This window comes from Mauremys reevesii, linkage group 23 (genome assembly GCF_016161935.1).
Source record: "Mauremys reevesii isolate NIE-2019 linkage group 23, ASM1616193v1, whole genome shotgun sequence".
Taxonomy (NCBI): domain Eukaryota; kingdom Metazoa; phylum Chordata; order Testudines; family Geoemydidae; genus Mauremys; species Mauremys reevesii.
In genome coordinates, this window is record NC_052645.1 from 8,084,984 (window position 1) to 8,107,636 (window position 22,653).

The following is a 22,653-nucleotide window of genomic DNA, read 5'->3' on the forward strand; positions in this document are numbered from 1 at the left end:
CTGCAGCATGTTCACTTTGCTGCAGCATTTCCTACCTTTTGAGTGGGAAATACTGAAAAAGACGCCTGTGAAGTTGCTCTACTGCAGTGTGCCGGCTGCTGTGGGTTTTTTCAGTGGCAATCTCTTTGTCCTCTGTGTCTGTCTAGCCAGAATTTGGCTCAGTGATTCTGGAGCCCAAGTCCATGAATGTATAAAAGTAAAAAATTAAGAACTGCCAGTCACGTAAGTAGTGATATGTTGGGACTTTAAAATTTATTCCAACATGCTATTTTTTTAAAAATATGCTCAGACTGAGCAGACAGTCTGGAGCTGTAGTAAAGGCAATATTATACTTGTAAAAACTTCTCATTCACAGTACAGATGTCATTTACAATAAGGGTCACAAACATCAAATACTGAGTATTTTTTTCCTTTTTTTTCCTTCTTGTTTTTTTACATCAGACTCTGTGCTTTTTACCTGCATTTTTTTTCCTTTTTTTTTTTTTGCACTGATATAACCATACAGACATTGCAAGATGCAAATGTAGAAACTGGAGTTAAAATAAAATTACAGGCAAAACTACCAAATTACATTGTACACTGTACATATTTACAGTACCTTTTTTGGAATGTATTGCCATTTTTAAGAACATATAGAAACTTTCTACAGACTATTCCACTTACAGAATACATACATCTTTTAGAAAAAAAGGCAAATATGTATCTTACATGAGACCATGTATATTAAATTTGCGTACACATTATTATTATTTTTTACATTACATTTACTAAAGTGATCTTAAGTGCCATCATAGTTCAGTAATGAAAACAAATTGGTTTTATGCCATCAGGACTGATTTGTGTGTGTGTGAATAATTTACAATGTTTTTATTTGTAAATACTGTGCGATAGATGGAATTCTTTTAAAAAAAGAAGACCCGCATGATGAAACCAAGTCAGGAACCGAGAAAGACTGGTGTAAGAACAAGTAAAAGGGCTAGATCAAGTTGTACACACAACTCGAGGAAAAATAGTTATAATTACACAGTTTTGTGTGTCAATGTATTTTGTTTAGATGCTATTTTTGAGGATTTAAAGGAAAAACAAATTAGAGGGGACAAAAGGAATTTAATTAAAATGGGGTTTTTTTGCAGCTTTTCAAGAAGGGGTAGAGGGAAATTAAATACAAAAATGTGATCAAATTATCGAGTCTTGATGCTTAAAATTTGGCTCCTTTGGGAGGTCATTCAAAGGCAAGTAGGACTCTGAGATGCTGAAATACCTTTGAGGCGCTGGGTCAAACTCTCATTGAATTTAATGGGAGTTAGGCCCCGAAATAACTTTAAGGATCAGGGCCTTTACTCCCATTAACTTTTAGTGGGTGTTATGAGGCCTACCTGCTATTTGGGTCTGTGACAATCTTCCCCTACATCCAGATTTGGCACCTAAGTAAAGGTGGTCTGATTACGAGAGCTGCTGAATACCTGCAACTTCTGTTGATTTCAGGCTTTGTGAGCACTTAGCATCACTGAATAGCAGATCCCTTTTATCTAGGTGTCTAGCTATGGCTTTAGGAGCCTAACTTCAGGGAGCTGTGTCTGAAAACGTTGCCCTGGAAGAACAGGTGATGAACACACACAGCCGTAAGCAATAAAGGCACAGCTACTGCATCACTAGGGTTAAGAGTTTCCTGTTGTACTTCTTGGATATCTAGCAATAAACTGACAGTTTATAAATAATTTGGGCTGACAATGATCTGCTGCAAGGCTGCATGGTGTGTCTGGGAGCAGACACCGACAGGGCTCAATCCTGAAAGATGCTGGGCACACCAGCCCGGATCCAGGAAAGAAGTTCAATATGTGCTTTACCTTTAAGTACATTGAAGTAAATGTGACTATTCACATGCTTAACGTTAAGCACATGCTTAAGTGCTTTGCTTTATTGGACCAAGGCAGAGTGCTCGACACATTGCATGACTAAGTCCATTGAGAGCAAGGAGAGTCAAATTATTTCATAAGCTGGGTCTTTCACTGACAGATTCTCTCATGGACACATCCATAACCAATTGCCATTGAGTAGCACCCCAAGCAATGGCTTACATGGAAAAGGAGCATTAGGGGAACATTCAGCAGTGAGATAAAAGGATAACCGGATCCACATGAAAAGATCAGCTCTCTGTAGGTCAACATCCAGCACTCCACAGATCACTGGTTCTTCCCGGACCACAGCCAGGAACCTCAGGAATAGATAAAATTCAGGGACTTTAAAAAAAATACTTTTTCCACCTGTTTTTTAATTTGTTATTTGTATTATTCATCTCTTTTGTAGCATGGGATACAAAGTGCTTGTGCACATATTAACTGATTCCCCCCCTCCAAAGGTAAATCGGGATTTATTCTCCCCTATTTACAGATGGAGGAAGAGACACAAAGAGCCATAGTAAGAGTTCAAGCCTGCAAACACTTCCCAGCGAGCACAGCACCTACTCCTGGGACTAAGCCAAGGAGTGCACAAGGTGGAGAGTGCGATGCTCGGTAATTGGGACCTGATGTAAACAGGTGCAACTCCACTTAAATCAATGGTGTTGCACCCGTTTACACCTTGTCAGAACATGATCCAGAGGAGTTGAGTGATTTGCTCAAGGTCACCCTATGATTTAATGGCCGGGCTGGGTTCAGAGTTTGGGTATTCCAGTCCTCTAAACCTGAGCTCAAACCAAGAGACCAGCAGGCTTTGGTGGGGGGCACCGTTTCCCTTGGAGTTTTGGAGCCAAACTAACATGATCATGTTGCTCATATATATCAATGTTGTTTTTCTTTTTCTGATCCTATGTGGCTAATTCTGACCTGCCATAGGCACCTGCTGCACCCAGTAGAGGGAGCATGAGGCAGAATTCCACCCCAATCCTAGCTTCTCGCCGAAAACTAGGGGAGATTTGTCACACTGGGAATCCAGGGCAGGCCTGCGGTCTGGAAATTTCTGCCTGTACTCCCCTAGAATTTACAAAGGTGCCTGTGTTCACACATGCACGTACATGCAGGCACAGAGAGTACAGATTACTCCTGCACACGACTGGCATGTTATGTGAATGGCACCAAAGCTTGGCAGGATATGGGTGCACTTTAACACTGCATTTGCCATGCCTATACCACCCCTTTTGGGGACACACACACACACACACACCCATACACCCATTCTGAGCTTCTGAAGAACCAAAAGAAGAAAAACAATGAAAGCAACAAGCTAAGGTACGGAGGGAATTGTGTTTTTCCCTCAGAAGTGACAGATAAAAACAAGCTCTTTCCAATGTGCTGACAGGTCAAGGGTTAAAATATGGTTAAAAAATAGAGCCAAGCACATTTGATCTAGCCCAAAGTTAACATCATACGCACTCGATGTAACCAGATGCTGTGTACAACCACTGCATTATTTCTCTTTATGTACAATTGCAATTATTAAAAAAACCAATGAAATACATAAAGCTACCTTGAAATAATGTTAAGAATGTGACAAGGGGAAAGAAAAGAAAGAACCAGCCATAGCCAGGAAATTCAAAGCTGTATCATTATGGAGGGAAGGGATGGGTTCAAATGATGCTCACGCATGGGCCCTGATTCCACAGTCCATCCCTGCTCATCACAGCATTTAAACATGTGCTTAATTCCCATTAACATGAATGGGACATAACCATGTTTTCCTGAACAGAGATGGTTTGCGGAGTTGGGCCACAATCCTGCAGTGAGATCTGCTTGGGTCTGACTGGAGGATTGGGAGTCAGAGTTATGCTGTGGGGTGGTCGGGGAAAAGGAAAACTCGGTAAAAGTGCTAGTCTGGACTGGAGGGGTCCAGTGAACTCTGAAATCTGGACACTGGTTTAGTTGGGGTCACAATCTTAATGTTATTTCCATGGGATCTTCTTTTGAACTTAATTCCCTTTACACCAAAAGAAAAAAAAAATCACAGAAGTTTATTAAAAACACCTCATATTATTCACCCGTCAGTCGGGAGCAGTTCATAGCTCATCAAGTCTGGCAAGGTAATATGTCCTCATTCAGGATTATATTTGATTTATTATTAATTATTATTGTTATTTTAAAAAGTGTATTATGTACCCGACAAACTGGAACAGTTGTGAAAGAAGAAAGAATTGGCCCATTGATTAAATATTTCTATGTTTTTGTTTGTTTTCTTTAAAAAAAAATGTCTGTACAGATTCCATTGACTGGAAAGCCCTCTGAAGCAGTGAAGAACCTGCTGTCTATTAGGGGAAATATGCATTGAACGTTTGTATTTTAAAAAGTGTGTTAACACAACAGAGCAGAATGGCTCCATCACGTCTCTCCGTATTTGGTATCACATCTATTGGCAGTAGAGGCCATCACTCTGCTAGAGATGGTCATATTTAAAAATATGCTATGAAAAAAGTTACTATGCATGCATAACAGGCCAATTTTCATACATTATCCACTCAGTCATCAGAACCTCTGTCTATGAAATACCAAAAAGGCCCCTCCACACAATGTAGGCTAGGTGTCTGCAACATTTCATTTAAATAAGTAAATAAAATAAAATACGCCCTGGAGCCAGCTGTGGGTTACAAAGCCATAGGTGTGCAAATAAAAGAGCACATGAGCTATTTATTGCATCCCTATAACTTTTTCCTTAAAACGGGCCTCACTGGAATTATTTGGGAAGGCAGGGGCTATAGAAATATAAATAAAAGTATGGCCAGAAATTGTTTGCAAGGCAGAGATTTTATTTTCATTTTGAACTCAGGAGAGAATGGTGACAGAGGGCTTCTAAACCCCAGAAAACGGGGCTTCAGGGTGACACGGGCATGACTCTCACTCTGGCGGTGCAAGCGGCACCACTACCAGACTGTGCCCCTTAAAAGCCGCCAGCCCTGGAATGTCACTATTAAAGCAAGCCTAAGAATGGCTCTTTTAAAAACCATTAAACGCCATTCCCAGAACTGGTTCTACATTCGATACATCCTTGTTTTCTTGCAGTTAAATCTTTGAAGACCCCTTTTGTCGCTTTTTTAAAAAGTGCTTTTATGGGTCCTGCAGAAGGGAGGTGCGTTTGAGATTTTTTCTTCTTTTTGGAGTGATATTTGCATTCATTCCTAATGGGCCTCCCATTCTAAAATAAGTGCTAGTTTCATTTACAATTCAGGGTAAACACATTTTCAAATGTAAAGCAGTCGCAACTGTTTAAAGCACAGAGATAGGCAACCAGAGTGATGCAAGAAAAAAAAAAACAAGCACTTTGCCAAGAATTAAATAAATCAGGTAATAAATATGAATCATAAACTTCTGTACACAGGAGAAAGGGTTTGTTTTTGTAATCATTTAATCAATATTAAAAAAGATTTTTTGTTTTTGTTTTCAGTGCATCTTCTTCCCGCTTAAAATGCTTAACCTTTTCCTTTCTGCATCTCTCGAGCGTATATGAACACACACCTAAATGGCAAAAAAGACAAGGTCTAACAAACCCCTTTCCAAAAAACTCTAAAAAAATATTCACAGCCTCAAACATTTTTGTACATTTCAAGCAACAAAAGGTATAGAAAAAGGCACAAGTAACTGCATACATGTGGAGATAATACCAGACTGGGACGAAGGAAACCAAGAATCTTCCATGGGTTTGGTCATACACGAGGAGTGCTTCTTATAGCGATGATTATACTAAAGGAAATAGTGTTGAAAATGTCTGTTGATTTACATAGGAAGCCTAGAGGTGGAAGAGATGAATGGAGGCTTAAGTACTTCCTGTATTCTCATCCACCTGCCTTTGAGTTTGCCTGAACCGTGTGCGTTCTAAGTGTGGGCTGCTCTTCCTATGGTTTCCCCCTTGGTGACTTGGCTCTCCCGAGAGGTTCCTTCTCCTAATGGAGAACTGGTGGGAGTGTGAATGGCTCAGTGAGGGCTCCGACAAGCAGCCGGTGCTGCTGCTTCTGTCCAACGTCTGTGTGGGGAAATCTGAGATGAAAGTGCAGGATGAGTCAACGTAAGTGCTTGAGCTGCCACATTGCTTCTTGCCCGTGTTTTTCAAGGGTTCTTCCCCGCTTGTTGAAGGCTTTGGAGAGTGCTCATCATTTGTGCTCGGACAGTCGGCGGGAGCTGAGCAGCCTTCTTGCTCCGAGTGGCTGGGCTCAGCGTACTTTTTTACCCTGTATTCCTCCTGTTCTGTCTTTTGCTGATGCTCACTAGTCCTCATTTGCTCTTCTAAGTAGCCGCTGCCTTTAAGCTGTGGGGACAGTGTGTATTTAGAAACCTTCACAGCTGGGGATACGGATGAAGATTCTGGTGGGACATGTGGTTCCTTGCCCCTTTCCTCAGCCTGGCTGAATTCTGTAAAGCTGCTGCTGCCATTGCCACCAGGTGAAAAATATCCTGCTTGCAGTGACACAACTGAACTGGGCATCAAACTGGGATGGGTACTTGGTCTGGCCTGGACCATCTGGATGCCCCCAATTGGAATCATAGGATATGGAGTCCTTGTTAGCTGCTGTGAATGCAACGGAAGATGGCTGAAGACATTCTCTTCCCCTCGGCTCGGAGCATGGACATGTAGCTCATGGGACGCTTGCAAGGGTCTGGAGCAGACAGGTTGTGTGATGCCAGGTGAACATGCTGGACTTCGAGGTTCTATCTTCTGCATTTGAGAGAGAAAAAAGAGCTGAGTCAGTGAGGGTTATAGCTCCTAGGATCATCAGTCCACACAGCGGTGGCTCCAGGCACCAGCGCTCCAAGCGCATGCCTAGGGTGGCAAGCTGCGGGGGGCAGCCTGCCGGTCCCTCAGAGGGCAGCAGCCAGGCAGCCTTCAGCGGCTTGCCTGAGGGAGGTCTGCCGGTCCCGTGGATTCGGCGGCAATTCAGTGGCGGGTACGCTGAAGCCGTGGGACCGGCGAACCTCCTGCAGGCAAGCCGCCGAATCTGCGGGACCGGAGACCTCCCGCAGGCAAGCCGCCGAAGGCAGCCTGACTGCCATGCTTGCGGCGGCAAAAAAGCTAGAGCCACCCCTGGCTCAGTATGAGCAACAACTGACCGGCTTTATTAACGTTCTATTGGAATGTAAAGGGATGAGCAAACCCCAGAACATATGCAGGTTCTGTTCAGAATAGATACGGGCCTCAGCCATGAAATTTGGTTCTGGACTCAACCATCCACAAAGGCTGGTGGGGTACAGATCTAGGGTTTTGATTCAGGCCCATCTCTATATCAGAATCTTTCCCAAAGCTCCCCCATGAGTTTGAAACAGATCAAAAACACCACAAGAAAGAATATTCTAGTTCTTCTGCTTTTGCCTGGCACTGTGAAGAGCAGTAGAGTGACATTATTTTTAAAGAAACCTTAAACCCTAACAATTTCTAAGTACAAAGCAGTGTTTTGGACTGAGTTTGAGTTCTGAGTGATGGACAGAGTCAGTTCATTTTATAGGACTAATTTGCATGTCCCTAATAATCAAATCATGTTATTTTTTGCCTGTTCATCACTCTGTCTCTAGGTTTCACATAGTTTTCTGACCTATTTCACATCATGTCCAGAAATACGGGCTACACAGAAATGGATTACCAAGGGGATTATTACAGCTAACCACACAGGACCTCCAAGAGGAAGTGGTGGAATGCTCAACAGATGATCCTTAAAATTGGGCTGAACGCAGAATTTGAGAATTTACTGCAGGGCTCCCAGTTATGGTCTGTAGAGAACCAGCTGCTCCCAGGATGCTGGTTCTACCAGAAGAGATTGGAGGCGAAAGGGAAAGTGATAGCAAAAGCAGTCAGTGTAAATGGACAAAATATTTACCATCCTGCAGGCAAACACTTGCCTAAGATCCCTTCTCCAATGTAAGCTATTGCCAGAGCTGCAAAGGGTCATTTGGGGCCACAACAGAGACTGGCCCATGCCAGCTGACTGGGGCTCACAGGGCTCTGGCTGGGACTCTTGTAGGGTCCTAGAGCCCGGGCTCCAGCCCGAGCCAGAAAGTCTACGCAGCAGTGAAACAGCCCCGCAGCCCGAGCCCCATGAGCAGGAGTCAGCTGGCATGGACCAGCCAAGGGTTTTCCTTCGCTGTGTAGACGTACCTTAGGAGAACACAAAGAGGAGGAGGGGGTGGTCTGTGCAACAGCCAATGAGAGGGGAAGTGGTTTTCCACCCCACTTATGCTTAAATTAAACCCTATTTTAAGGGTTTAAGCAGGGTGTAGGACCTTGTACAAAGCCTTGCACTGGGGAGAATTTCACCCTGTTTAAATAGGCTGATCTAATCCAGCATGGCTAGTCTATACTGGTTTTTAGATCACTTCCTATGATTCTAAGAGTTCTTCCTTCCTTCCTAAAGATGAGAGCACTCACTGACCCTTCACTTCCCATTATTTCTAAGTATCAGTCACACCTGGGATCTCAGACTGTAGGTGACCCGAGAGGGGCAGCTCACTACTGAGGTCACTGACCACCAGGGGGACGATGTTTTCCTAACAAAGGCACGTTGAAATCAGGCCATGCTATACTGTGCTTTATATTGTGACCCTACCAGCTGGGTCAATGTATCTCACTGATTGTTTCCCTATTTAATAGCTCTGCCTGGTAGAACTGTCTTTCTGCAGCACTGTGCTGCTGCATACTCCATGGCATAACCGCCCAAAGATCCAGACGGTGCAGGGAACAACACACGGTGCTAGCTGTAGGCAATGGAGAAATGCTCTGCGGCTTTGTGCAGCATCTGTTCCCCCAGATCTATGGATGTTCCTGCCCTACAGCCTCCACTCTCACTTGCTTATCCCTAAAAATAAACATACCAAAGCAAGAGTGTGGATATCAGACACCGGCAGACGACAATTCCAAACCAGTTGCTTTAGTATCTTGGCACAGTCTGTGCGGCAAAAGGACTTAAGTTTCTTTGCGTCCACTCCTCATATCTGAAGTCCTAGGCAGCAATTCCAGCCTCTTCCTGCCCAGCAAACAGCAGAGAACTCTTAGTGGAAGCCTTTCAGGGCAGGGACCAGGGCTTGGTATATGGTTGTTCAGAACCTAACACAGTGGACACTGATTGTTTCCAGGGCCTCTAGGTTGGACTCTAATAAAAAATACTGTAATCATAACACTGGGAGAAATGACACAATAGAGTGCCCTGGCTGCTCTCTCGCAGGGACTCCAGATCAAACGCTATTCCTTTGTAAGTCAAGAATCTGTTTTTCTAATTGATGTCCCTGCAAACACCACCTTGGGTTGGAAAATCCAGCTCTGATCTTTCTGTCTCCTACATCGTCATCAGGAATAAAGATTCTGCAGTGAAAACTCAGCTGACAATCTCAGTGATGACGGGGGAAGCAGAATAGGCTCCAGCTCAATCTCTCATAGCTGCTCTGGTGCTGTAAATCTAGCGGGAGTGAAAACTTCTGGGTCAGTAAAGTGAGCAGAGGAGAGTGGGGGCTGCCCAAAGACTAAGGAGGGGTCACTTTTCTGCTTATTACCACTCTTCAAAGGGACTGGATTATTTACCTCCTGGTTTGCCCAAAGCATCATTAATGACATAGTCAGTTATGTCATTACAGTCTGGGAATCGGGTTTGTCAGTTTGCTCAGGCTCGCTGCTGGCTGGAGAGCTACCTCCGCTCTACTGGATTCTAAAATTTCCAAGGGTGATCGTGAGCTTGCAAACAGAGACAGGGAGGTTTAGAATCCAGTGTCACATTCGGGGTCTGTGTGTGTAAGTTATATAATAATTGTATGTCTGCTTTCTGCAGCATGAGGATCCATCACAGGAGATTATTTCACAGCGGACTGAAATAGCTGTAAGGTAAGTGAACGTCAGGGCCTAACCCAGGCGATAGTGTTTGAAGTTATAAAGGAAAAGGATAAAACAAACAAACCCTGAGGGAAATCAGTGCCACATCCTTGATAGAGAAAAACCACAGACAAGGAAAAACACGCACTGGGCTACATGGTTTCTATGAGGAATCACAGGATCACTGTCTGCCAGGAGAGTTTCTGTGGCAGAAGTTCTGTAAGGGCTCTCTATCCCCAGAACACGCTCCACAGGCTCACATCAGTTTCACAGCAGTGTATCTGCATTGACTGACTTCAGTGGGGTTACTCCTGATTTACACCAGTATAACTTAGGGCTTGTTCACACAAGGGCTTATTCATGCATTCACGTCATACAGTTTCGAACTAGGAAATTTTTAGTCTGAGCCAGCAGAGTCTACATGGCCTGTTAGTGTGCAACACACTACAGTTTACCCCTCTGCAGTTCAGACTAACACACCACGTAGACAAGCCCTTAGAGGAGAGCCAGGCACATACAGACTTTCTGTGGAGAGATGGCAGTAGCACTGGAGGTGGGAGATTTCTCTACAAACCGCATGACCTAATTAATCTATATGTGTGGGAGAAACACACTAACATCCTTTACATGTAGGATGTGATGTGTCCAGCAGAAGAATTATTAATTGCTTTTTTGACCCAGTGGGGAAAATACCTAGTTGGGTTGAGAAAGCGAGTGAGATGAGAAGCCCAAATAAATGTTTCTCAACAGTTAACGTAACAGAGCTGGCTGGAAGTCTAGATGGGATTAGAAACGGTGACAAGACCTTTCACCTTTACTGGTTCAAATCTGGTTCAGGTCAGTAGCAACTGAACAGATCTAGAATACGGCTATTCATGGCCTTTGAGAAATGAGTTAGTTGGTCTCAAATTCCTACAGAACAAGTGTCCCTATCACAAAACCACAACCACAGTCAACACTAAGTGTCCTCCCCGCCTTGTGGCCTCTTCAGCAGGAAGGCCAAGGATTGAATGAGCCACAGATAATGAACTATCCTCCCATTCTTTAGAAGTTGTTCCTCCACATAGCTGTGGCATTAACCCTTAACTTTAAAAACAAAAACACACACAAAAGAAGAAAAACTCTGTGTGTGTGTGTGTGTGTGTGTGTGTGTGTGTGTGTGTGAGAGAGAGAGAGAGAGAGAGAGAGAGAGAGAGAGAAGAGAAGAGAAGCGGGAGAGAGAAGAAATGGAAGTGGGAAGAAGGAGGGGAAGAGAGAAGAAGTGGAAGGGAGAGAAATGGGGTGTGGAGGAAAAGTGATGGGGGCGGAAAACACGCACTTGCTGCTACCTGTGTAGTACCCATCCTGTGAATTAGTAGAGGAGATCAGTCACTCTGACATCTTTCACTAGACAATATTCATGAAAGAAAATCAAATGACTTACAAAGATCCGAATAGAAAATATGGACACAGAAGAAGAATGGGAGCTTACCAACTTGGACTCATATAGCTCTGCACTTTTGCCAAGGAACCTGTGAGGTAGAGGCATTGAAGCTAATATTCCATGCTGGACTTTTAATGAGCTTTGAACTTGGTCATCTGCAGCTGATTTGCTACTACAAGGCAAGTCCTCTTTCCCTGGGGATGGATATCTAGAAAGTGACTCTGAACAGACTGGAGGCAACGTTTTCTTCAGTGACAAATATCTGACTGATGACATCTCTCTGCTGGGAGACAAATGCCTCACAGGGGAGATCCCCCTCTCTGGTGGGAGGTACGTTCTTGGGGATAACTCTCTTCTTGGGGAAGGATGCCTGCTGGGTGACAGCTCAAGCCTTGGTGACACACATCTCAGCGGAGATGCCTCCCTTCTTGGCGACATGCGCTGACATGGTGACATCCCTCTCCCTGGAGACAGGCACCTTAGCGAAGATATTTCTCCAGTTGGCGAGAAACGTTTAGGTGAAGTTTCATTTTTGGTTAACAAGTGCTTTCTAGCTAGCATTGGCCTGCTGCCGCCACCACCACCACCAGAGTCCTTGCCTGGAGACCATTTCTTTCTTGGGGAGGTGTCTTTTGAGGTTGACAGGTCCATAGCTAAGAACATGTGCTGCTTTGTGACAGATTCCCTTTCAGCAGAAGCCAAATGTTCGCTGGAGGTCAAAGCTGGCCTATGGAGACTCAAGAAGCTGTGGCAAACAGCAACTTCACTACTGTCTGCTGAGCACTGTGTTTCCAGCCCTGAGGAGGTGGTCTGGTGGCCCCTGCCTACTTGCTGGCTGCTGGAGACAATATCTTGTGTTAAAGACAATGCTGCCCTGGTGCATTCCTCTGGAGCAGATGGAGAGCTGCCCGAAGAGTGCATTGGAAGGGAGATATGTTTCGCTTCTGAAAACTTTAAAGATGGCTCATCTTGGCTCTCCTCTTCCTCCTCATCTTCATCGTCTTCATTGTCATCGTCATCGTCAGATTCCTCTAGGTCTGAAAACTGGTGCTCCTCAATAGGCTCGGATCCCTCCCTCCCTTCGGAATCTTGGAATAGGTCTTCACTGGTTCCTGGAAAAAAAACAAAATGGGAAAAAATCCATCAGGCATGCAAAATAGACACAAATATATTGAATAATCAACATCTGTGTTAAACTCTGAGTGCTCAAAGGAGCTCTGAGTGGACTAGATCAAAAAGGGATATTTTTGCTGTCCAGACCCTTATCATCTTGTGTCTGATGCTTGCAACCTCTTCCTCTCTGACCTTGATGTCTGCAGTCCTCACGCCTTGTCGTTCACTCAAAAGGCTGCTGCTAAAATCACCTTTCTGGCTCATTGCTTTGACCAGCCTCCCATCATTTGCATTCCTCTGCTGGCTGTTCCCCACCACCTCAAACACAACCCATTAGCTGTACGGCCCCTTCAAAATTTAGCTCCTCCATAGCTCAGTGACCTATTATTTTGGCATAACACTGACCCCAGCCTTTGCTCATCCAGCAGCCATCACGTCCGCTGCTCCCTCAAACACCTCCACGCATTCCCCTGTGCCTCCCATTATGAATGGGAAAAGCTCGCTGATAAGAGCTACAAAGCCATGACTTTCTCTTCCTTTAAGTCCCTCTTCAAGACTTTTCTCTGCCATGATGCCTACAAAGCTCTACTAGCTGGCAGTGGCTAGGCAGGTGGAAATCTGCCACATCTCTACCTAATGCTTGTTTTTACTGTTATCACTCATCTCCTCACTCCCCTTTGTTTGTCTCTTCCAGTCGTTGCATGTGGACATAACTAGAGCAGGGTGAATTTTTTTTTAAATTCTGTCAACATTTCAAACATCAGAATTGCCCCTTCCCAAGCAAACAAAAACCAGGGGAAAAACTGTAAAAAAAGTCCATGAAATTTTCCCCTCCCCCTTTTTTGACCAGTTCTAGTCATAAGTTAGACTGTGAGCTCTGTCTGGTGGAGGCCGTTTCTGCATCTCTGTCGAATGCCTAGCAGCATAAGGCTCTGACCCTTAACCTGACACCTAGATGCTGCTGCCAATACAAATAAAATAAATACATTAATAGCACTGAGTGTGTGAGAGGTGCTGGATACAGGGCACATTCTAACTGCCGTGGGGCTAGAGTCACAAAGGAACTCAGACACCTAGAAAATCACCAGGATTCACAAAGCCTGAGATAGGTGCTCAGGCTTCCTATACAAGGAATGGAGGCAGATAGGTGCCTAAGAATAGGATCCACCAAAGCCCGCATGCTAGGCAGGGAGCCGCCTAAGCTAGTCAATGAAAGGGGAGTTTGGCATCTAAGTCTGGGCTGGAGGGAGGCGCATCCCTCTGCTTGGGATTCTCAGCTGTGAGCCTGCACCTGGCGTCAGGCACCTCAGGAATTTCTTGCAAGAATCTCGGGGGAAGAGGGGTGACGGCCACCTTCCTCATAACTTTTAGCCTAGTTGTTAGGGGGAGAAGGAACCGAGCAGAAATATTCAGCTATGTGTCTGCCTCACTATCTTCTACTGAAGCAGTTCCACTTTGAATACACACAGAGTTATCTGAGCACTGGCTCCAGGTGAGAGCTCTACCCAGCAGGCTACAGAGTCGTTCTCATGCCTCCTTTTGCCTTCTCTGATCCACACCAGCATATCCCGCACTCCAGTGGCTACGAGAGAGATGGCAGAACCCTCTTCAAATTCCTTTTCCTCATCGGGCAGAGGGGAGACTTGAACCAGGGGTCTCCCACATCCCAGATGAGTACCCTAACCACTGGGCCTCTCCCCCCCCCAACCCTGTCCCCCTATTTTGTGTGAAGTTAGGCATGCCCAGTGCATGTCTACCACAGTGGGCCTTGCAGGCAAGTTAGGCACAGGAGCATCTATCTTCCGTTGGTTCATGCATCACACAGGAGCTTAGGTGTCTGGGTGCCCAAAGTGAAGCAGCAGTGCACATGTCCAGCGGCAGAAACACAGGCGCCTAGGGAACTTTCGCTGCAAAAACTTAGGCTCCAAGTAAGTTTAGGCACCTCCAGGGCTCAGTGGCAGCTGAGGGGGGTCTTGTGAATACCACCAGTACCTAAATTTGGGACTTAGTGTCACTGTGCTTCCAAATTTGGTGCTGTGTTGGGTACGTCCCTGCTGCCCTCTGCTAAGAATGTTTTAATCTCTGGGCCATGGAAGTAAAACATGTTGGCAGGAGACATGAGCTGTTTTCGACGAGATCCCTAGGAACAGCCACTGGATGTCACTATTGCTCAACCCAAATACAAGCCACGCAGGACTTTCCTAGTACAAGCTCTAGGCTATTTGAATATTAACATTCTCGGTTTCTCAGGCTCTTTGTGTGCCAGGCTACATGAAGAAAATCAGTGTCTCTTTGCTAGCCCATGTTTGCTGACTATCTTCAGTAGGTCTCTCTGTGGTTAGTTCCCAGCAATTTCACAGACACCTGTGTGAACTGACTGACTGCAGGATTCCTGGACTCCTTTTCCACTAGGTTCAGATGAGGACACCCTGTTGCTCACCTGATCAAATGGATGTTAACTGAAACAGCATTTCATTTAATGCTGCCATCCACCAGCCAGTCAGAGCAGCTGGAGAGTTAAGCAGACCACTCCTGACCACACCAGGTGGGTAGTCACAGCTAGAGGTGACCAAACAATAAGAAGCCGCTCTGATCCATGGATAAAGGACCCCAGTTCAGGTTACTGTGAGTTGTGGGCTCTGATCTGTTTGTGAGTATTCAGCAACTGTCAGGTGCTGTGAAAAAGGCCATGCATTTTAGCACAGATGATTATTCATACTGAAAAGTGCATCACTGGCTCTTCTGCTATTTAAAAAGTTTCAGCTGTCCAGTCAGAAAGCAGAAACATTACCATGTGACTTAGATGACCAGTCACACAATATGTGTAGTGAACAGTCAAAGTGAATAGTTCACAACCACGAAGCTGGCCATTACACGGTGAGACACGAGGGGTAACGAACGTGTTAGCTGAAATCAGGATCTGGCTGTGGATTATTTGCTAATCCTGAAAGGAGCTAAATTCATTACAAGTATTATTCTAAATAAATAGTTCAACCAGCTCCAGACAGAACCATGTGTATTTCTTGCCCTGAAAGGGAAAACATTTCACAGGCAGATTAGGAGTTAGTTACTTCCTCTACTCTAACGACTTTATGCTACGGGCAAGCTTAGAACTGGCAGACAGTGATGGCCAAAGCGCACCCCGTTGTTAGCTTCCAGTCCCTAGGAATCTTCGTGCTGGGCTCTTTGGTTTCCTGACAGAGACAGAATAATAGATAGGCACTGACAGTATCCGGTGAGCACAGCACGGTCAGCAGTACAAAGCTAGGGTGAAGCTAATCCATTTCCATGTGGTGGAGTAGTCCACATTTGCCACACAGGAACTATCTGAATGAGTGAAATTCGGGGGAGCCCAAGTGGATTTTGCTGTGCCCCCCTGACATGTTCCCACTGTGCAGAAAGAAAATTTCAAACTCAGCCAAAGGCCAGAGCGTTTCACAAGAGAAATCTGATCCTCTGAACTCAGCGGGCCAGAGAATGGCAGAGGGAAAAGCTGGAAGGGCATTTTATGACAATGGTCTGGGCAGTGACACGTACCAGTGGATTCCTAGAGCATATGGGCTTGATTCTCCACTCTGTATTGCTCGACTGAATTCAGTGGAATTACACCAGGGTAAAATTAGTGTGAAAGAGCAGAGGATCAGACCCAGAGTCTCCTTTTATGTAAGAGGAAAAGTCCTCTATTTCTCCATCCCATAAATAGAAATAAACCCACAGACCAGAAATAAACACAGCCAGTTTTAGGAATAGATGGCAAAGAGTGTGCAGAGAGTCTTCCTAGAATAGCTCATTGCAATTGGAAATGGATGGGCAATTGGATGGGTCAGCCCTTGAACGGTTCTGTACTGATCTCCCTCTAAAAGAAGAGAAAGACAGTCTCTGACTACACAGAAAAATGCTCTTTCCGACTCACTGCCCTGCCAGCAATGGAAGCTATGTGATCGTGAGAAAATCTGGGCTGTGGGATGGAGCTATGATCTTTAAATTTCATGTGGAGGCAAGTGTTAAGACTTCTCTGCATCCTTCCTCCTCTCTCAATCCCTCTTCCATCCATCTGTCCATCCCCCAGCACTTACAGGATCGTACATGATTTCCTAGCCCTTTTCAAGGATGCTAGATTCTGCATTTCTGAGCCTCGGGTCTCTTTAGTCATGACGCAGAATGCGTTAAACTTGGGCAAAAGCCCAGGAATTGTTCGCTTTTACCAAAGGAAAAAACCCCCTGAGTTGTTCGGACACCAAGCCTTCCCATTTTCACCTTTACACATTCCTTCCCTGTCCCCTTTACACAAACACAAATGGGAGGAAGCGGAGACTGTATATTTTTTGTAATTCTAAAATTACATGGATTGTCTGCATAACGCAATAACGTCCAGACAGTTCCACATTCCCGCCAGCAGCAGTGCAGCCAACATCAATAAATGGAGGAGGATTCCATTCGGAAAGCTAATGGATTCCTACCCCTGTGCTTTCCTGAGTGTAGGCAGGTCCTTTCTCTCGCTGAGCTTAGCAGGTGTCCAGGAACTGTGTGCTCATTCACAAACAGGCATGGACACATGATTTAATGAGGGGAGAAGAGGCCTCCCAGCCGACACTCACTCCAAACGTCTGCTAAGCATTCTCCCAGGTGACCTCTGGGGGAAAGGCAGATTTTTAGCAGGGTTTTTGGTTTAATGGTATTTTTTTTAAAAAGGCGGAGACAAATGCAGCCTTCTCGTCTGCTTAGCGCGTTCCTTTTCCTAAGCAGAACAGTCCTTTCAGCTTGCAGCCTTGAATGGCTTTAGAACGGCCCCCACACTGTGCTGCTCACAATACATTACTATTAACCCTCTATGATCGGAGCAATGAATGACTGAATGAAATAATTACTGAAAGCATTCCCTTGAATCACTGAATTGAGCTCTCGCAGTTCTGGCCTTTGCAGACTACAATTATCTGCTGCACAAATAGGATTTCTGATTTGCAGGTTTTTAAAAGCTTCACACAATTAATATGATTCATTAGTTCTAATTTACTATAATGAAAAGGTTTAAAATAATCCTTGTGCTTTCAGAGTGTCGTGCAACCAAAATTTCAGTAGCAACTGGCTGCTCTGCTATCAGACTTGGATCTGAGTAAGAATCACCTACAGGTAGTATAACAGCAGCGGGAGATTTTAAGAAGCCATCAACTAATCAATTATTCTAAGTGAGTTAACAGACTGAAGGAGACCTCCAGCAATCTGACACTGGAGCAGACTTCCGCAGGCTAACCCCGCACTAACGCTTTTCCCCTGGGACAATCATTAGCAAATCCTAGACTGGGTTTTTTTTCTTGGACCTGCTCCCCCGACTCTGAACTCTGGCAAAGCCCCCACCAAACAAAGAATGCCTCAGCATGAACGAAAGGCTGCTTTTAAGAGCAGGACAAAAGCCTAAAGCATAGTCAGATTTAAAGGAAAGAAAAGCATCCGTTTCGGCAATGTAACCTGCACCAGCAGCAAGGGGATAAAAAGCCATTGTGTTTCCTCTGCCTATAGACCACCTTGGTACAGGGGGGAACCAGCAGCTTCCCTCCTTAAGAGTAACAGGGCCGTGTTTCACTTTAAACCACATTAACAAACCTCATCACATTTATTAAAATGAGTCTCTCAAAAAACCTCTTAAAATGCTCCCTCCCCCCACTGCTTGCCACTTGTCTGCCTGGACGTGGGTCTCCAATCACAGGCGAAACTGGTGATCCCTGGGGAGTTGAGTCCTCTGTGTATACAGAGAGACCGAATCTGATCCTTCTGCACTGAGACCATTACTGCTTGTTCTGCCATCTTCTACCACTGAGAACAGTCTAGATCCATCCTCTTAATGATCACATGATCTGCTGCCCCCTACTTATACAACCCAAAACACCCATAAGCTTCTTCTCTGGCAACAAGGGGCACTGTTGACTCACATTTTTCTTTTCATCGTAACCCCCCCCTAGGTCCTTTTCTGCAGAACTGCTGCCCAGCCAGTCGGTAGGTCCCTAGTAGCAGTGCATGGGATTCTTCCGTCCCAAGTGCAGGACTCTGCACTTGTCTTTCCTTGAACATCACCTTTCTTCTTTGGCCCAATCCTCTAAATTTGTCTAGGTCTCTGTGTATCCCTCCCCCTCCCTCCGTATCAACACCACTCTCCCAGTTTAGTGTCATCTACAAACCATTGATCACTACCCGTTGAGCATTTAAAATACAGCCAGCTTTCAGTTGCTGGAAGAAAGCCTCGGCCACCTCATCCCCCTGGTCCAGTGGTCTGTCGCAGATTCCCACCACAACATTACCCTTGTTCATACTTCTAAATTTAATCCAGAGGCTCTCAGGTTTTTCTGTAGTTTCATACTGGAGCTCTGAGCAGTCATACTGCTCTCTTACATACAATGCAACTCCCCCACCTTTTCTGCCCTGCCTGTCCTTCCTGAACAGTTTATATCCATCCATGACAGTACTCCAATCATGTGAATTATCTCAGCAAGTCTCTGTTATTCCAATTACATCATAATTCCTTGACTGTGCCAGGACTTCTAGTTCTCCCTGCTTGGACTAGATGACCTCCTTAGGTCTCTTCCAACCCTCATATTCTAATAACCCTAATAACCCTATGATTCTATGAGTGGGACATGCCACACAAAGCAGGAACGGGGGTAGACTGCAAGGCTCTATCTTCAGGGAACAACTCCTGTCTCCAACACAGGCTTGTGGAGAAATGTGCTCAGTGCCTGTTCATTACCTATGAAATGGGAAGCATCGCACGTGACACTCTCTGTGCCCTGAGAAGCCACCCTCTTCCCAATAAAGCTTCTGAGGGACTTGACTTTTGGGGAGCTCAGTGGGGATAAGCATTATTTGTTGTTCCTGCTGAGTTAACATTCCACTGGCTCACGGCAACATCTCCAGAGCTTGTTCAGTTGGCCAGGGCTTAGTAAAAATAACAGTAGCACCATGTGTTTTATAAGGCTCATGTTAAGCCATTGTCAACAACCCTTGTGGGCTGTGGCCAGGCCGGGGGAATCAGACTGGCTCAGGCTGGGAGAGGGCATTAGAAGGGGAAGAAGAAATGCTAAACACAGTGGCAAGAGCTGCTCTGGTGATGGAGGTTAGTGGGTGGGCAGCAGGTCAGCGGTGTCCCATCAGCTCTGCAAAGCCTCGTGAATGGAGAACCTCGTGCTGACCTAGCAGACTGTACTGAAGCTCTGTGCTCCATCGGGGCAAACCCCACAGTGAAAGGGAGATGCGTATGATTCCCCCCCCCCATATTTAAAATATATTCACTGTTTATACACATGACCCACTGACAACAATCCCAAAATCCCAGCAGCACTCCGAGACATCTGCCATCCCTGAAGGCTTCCTCACACTCCTCCCTGCACTGAGCCTCCAGCCCAGGATACCGAGCGCCTCAGTAAAGGAAACAGAAAAACAATCATAAAAACATCTAACAGCTCCCAAAGAGCTCGTAATCTAGCCCTCAGCAGCTGTCGGAGCTCAGCCTCCATCACTTGGGTAAAATATCCCTCGTTAGCTCACACAGATAAGTATACGTTAGACTTATGGCTCCGCTCTTGGAGATCTCTCGCCTTGCCCTCGACATTTCAGAGCTGTCACAGTACAGGTAGTAAAAGGGTTTAGGGGGAATCGTGTGTAAAGCCCTGGGAGCACCATTTACAGTGGGCAGGGGGATACACCCGCCCCTGAGCGGTTGGAGGCCCGGGGGGCATGGGGGTGTTGGGTCCTGCTCCGAGGGGGTGGGAGGCCCTGGAGAGGTGGGTCCTACCTCTGGGGGGCCTGGATGGATGGGTCCTACACTAGGCAGGTCCTCGGGAGGGGTTGGGTGCTGCCCCCAGAGGGGGTGATGGAGAATGAGCCCACACTCACCTGCAGCTGTGGCTCCTGTCCCTCAGTCTGGACCCAGGACACTCAGGTTTGGCACATACACCCTTCTGTCATGACGGAGGGGTGTCCGGGCCAAAGTTGCATGAGCGGCGTTGTGACCCCACGTGCCAGGCCACAACACCCAGAGTGGGGAGCTGGGCCCGGTCACAGGAACAAGAGCTGCTGCTGCGAGGTGAGTTTATTAAAATCAGGGACACAAAGAGAAGTCCCAGGCAAACCTCACAGTATCCGTGACATTTTCCCCACCACGACAAATCTGCAGCCCTACTCATGCTTCAAACAGAAGGCCGTAGTGCTCAGGGCTGCAGCCCGCTGCTCTGATGCTCCTCAGACACACAGGGAAGAAACCTGCTTACTGGGCCGATGTCAGTGAAACTCAGCTACAGACACCATGGAGCAAGGAAGCTATTGCTGTACTAAAGAAGCTTAGGTGGTTCAGAGGAACACGAGAGGCTCTTGAATTCACAGGCCCTTTACACAGGGTGTGTGTGTGCACGTAGGAGAAAGAACTAAGCACAGGCTTGAGGGTAAATAGATTTTTTAAATATACAGAGTAACCCGGCTGATATCTGACAACACCATGAAGTTTTAACTACTTTCTGATTGTCTGCTTCACTGCTGAGGGATGCCCTAGATGCTGTCATTACTGGCTCAGATTGTGCCCCCTGGATACACACATGGAAGGGACCCTCTCCCTGCATGCAAATCTCCATCTCCCCTGCAATAAGAGGAATCGCCCACCTCCGGGGCACTCACCCCTCCCACTCTGACCTTGCAGAGGATGTGCAGGCTACACAGGAGAACAGGGTCAGCTGGGGGTGGGATCAGGAGATGCTCATCATGCTCCCTCCCACACCCTGGGGATCCACCTGAACAAAGCCCCAGGCTGTATTTTTTCCTTGGAGGCTCATGGGGGTAGTCACAAGGAGGCTGTGGGAACCATGCTGCACGGGAGCCACCAGGGGTCACAGACCGCATGAATCCTAGGGGGACTTCAGATTTGGAGGTAGGCCACACATGCTTTTCCACTGGAGCAAAATTGATGCCCCTGATGGGATGATGCGGGCAAGGGGATCCTCATGGAGATTTCCTCCCCTGAAACCCTTTCCACAAGGAAGGGATAATCTGGATCATATGATCGGATATTTAACGAGTGCATCTCACAAAGGCTCTCACGTCAGGCTTCACATGCTATATTCACAGGGGTCACTTCTCCCAGCAGCACGATGCAGCTACAGGAGGTCACACTTTGATCTGGGCAAACCTTCTGGCCTTGCACTCCTCAGCCCACGAGCAGAGCAGCATCTGTTTAGCAGTGCAGAATGCTCTAGCCAGCTGAAGTTGTGAAGGGAATTTAAGGTTGTGACATCCTGGCACCCCCTTATTCACTATTGTCATATAATTAGGATATGTTTTGTACAAAGTGCGTCTTGTGAGGTAACTTTCTAAAAGTCTTGATCTGCTAGACATTAATATCTCATTGGATTGTATGTGCTTTCGTTGTATGTGAAGTTATGAAGTTTGGCTACGTATGTGCTACTGAAACATCTTGTGAGACTGAAAACACCCACAAGCAGCCTTTTAGGTACAACAGTAAAAAGACCAATCAATGTTACTGGCGCACTGAGGAAATGCACACGAGCACAGGGATTACCCCAGGGACTGTGTACAATAGAAACCTCTCAGAGACAGCACGACACAATGGGAACTGTTTGGCCCAGGTCACAGCGAAAGAGCTTTCCAGTAGTGGGAAGAAGATATAAAAGGGGGAAATGACATCATGATGGTACCTCACTCTCCCTACAGCAACACACCTGGAAACACCTGAGGAACAAAGACTGAACTGGCGGAAGTGATGGTCCCAGGCTAAAGGGATTTCTAGCCTGTGTATGAAAACCTGGGAAACTCAAGCTGCAAGGCAAAGGCAGCTTGTACCTTAAGAATCTGCCAGCCTGTTTATCACTCAGGGTGAGAATTTGCTAATTCATATCCTACCTATCTAGTATGTTAAGATCATTTTGCGTTTTTGTTTATTTACTAGGTAATCTGCTTTGATCTGTTTGCTATCCCTTATAATCTTTTTGTAGTTAATAAACTTATTTTATGTTTTAATCCAAACCAGTGTGTGTTTGACTAAGGTGTCTGGGGAAAATCTCAGCTTGGTTACCACAAGTGTGCATGGTCCTCTTCACATTGAGGGAGCGGCGGACTGGGTATTAAACCCATATTTGACCAAGCTCTGTGGTCCTAGGCTGGGAAGCTGGTGGCTAGAGAGCCTGCATGTAACTGCAGCTGGGTGTGTCCCTACCTGTGTGAAAGTGCAAGCTTGGAGGGCTTTGCAGCTCATCACAGCAGCACAGCGTGAGAGGGAGCCAGGCTGGTGGGCCAGGGAGCTCAGTGGTACCCCAGTTCCAGGTAGCACCTGGGGGAACCCGTCACAAGTCAGC

At 46.0% G+C, this 22,653-nt stretch overlaps 1 protein-coding gene across 2 annotated transcripts in view; it reads right to left on the reverse strand.

The window, feature by feature from the left end:
* Positions 1-273: 273 nt before the first annotated feature.
* Positions 274-22,653, reverse strand: part of HIVEP3 (HIVEP zinc finger 3) — a 413,559-nt gene continuing 391,179 nt past the window's right edge. Inside the window, exons 10-11 of one of the 2 annotated variants that reach the window (XM_039511413.1) lie at positions 11,240-12,303; positions 274-6,636 (exon numbers count right to left, since the gene is read on the reverse strand). In XM_039511413.1, the coding sequence (XP_039367347.1) occupies positions 5,740-6,636; positions 11,240-12,303 (1,961 nt within the window). In that variant the 3' untranslated portion in view covers positions 274-5,739. The remainder of the gene's footprint in view (positions 6,637-11,239; positions 12,304-22,653) is intronic. The other variant, XM_039511412.1, reaches the window with a different exon arrangement.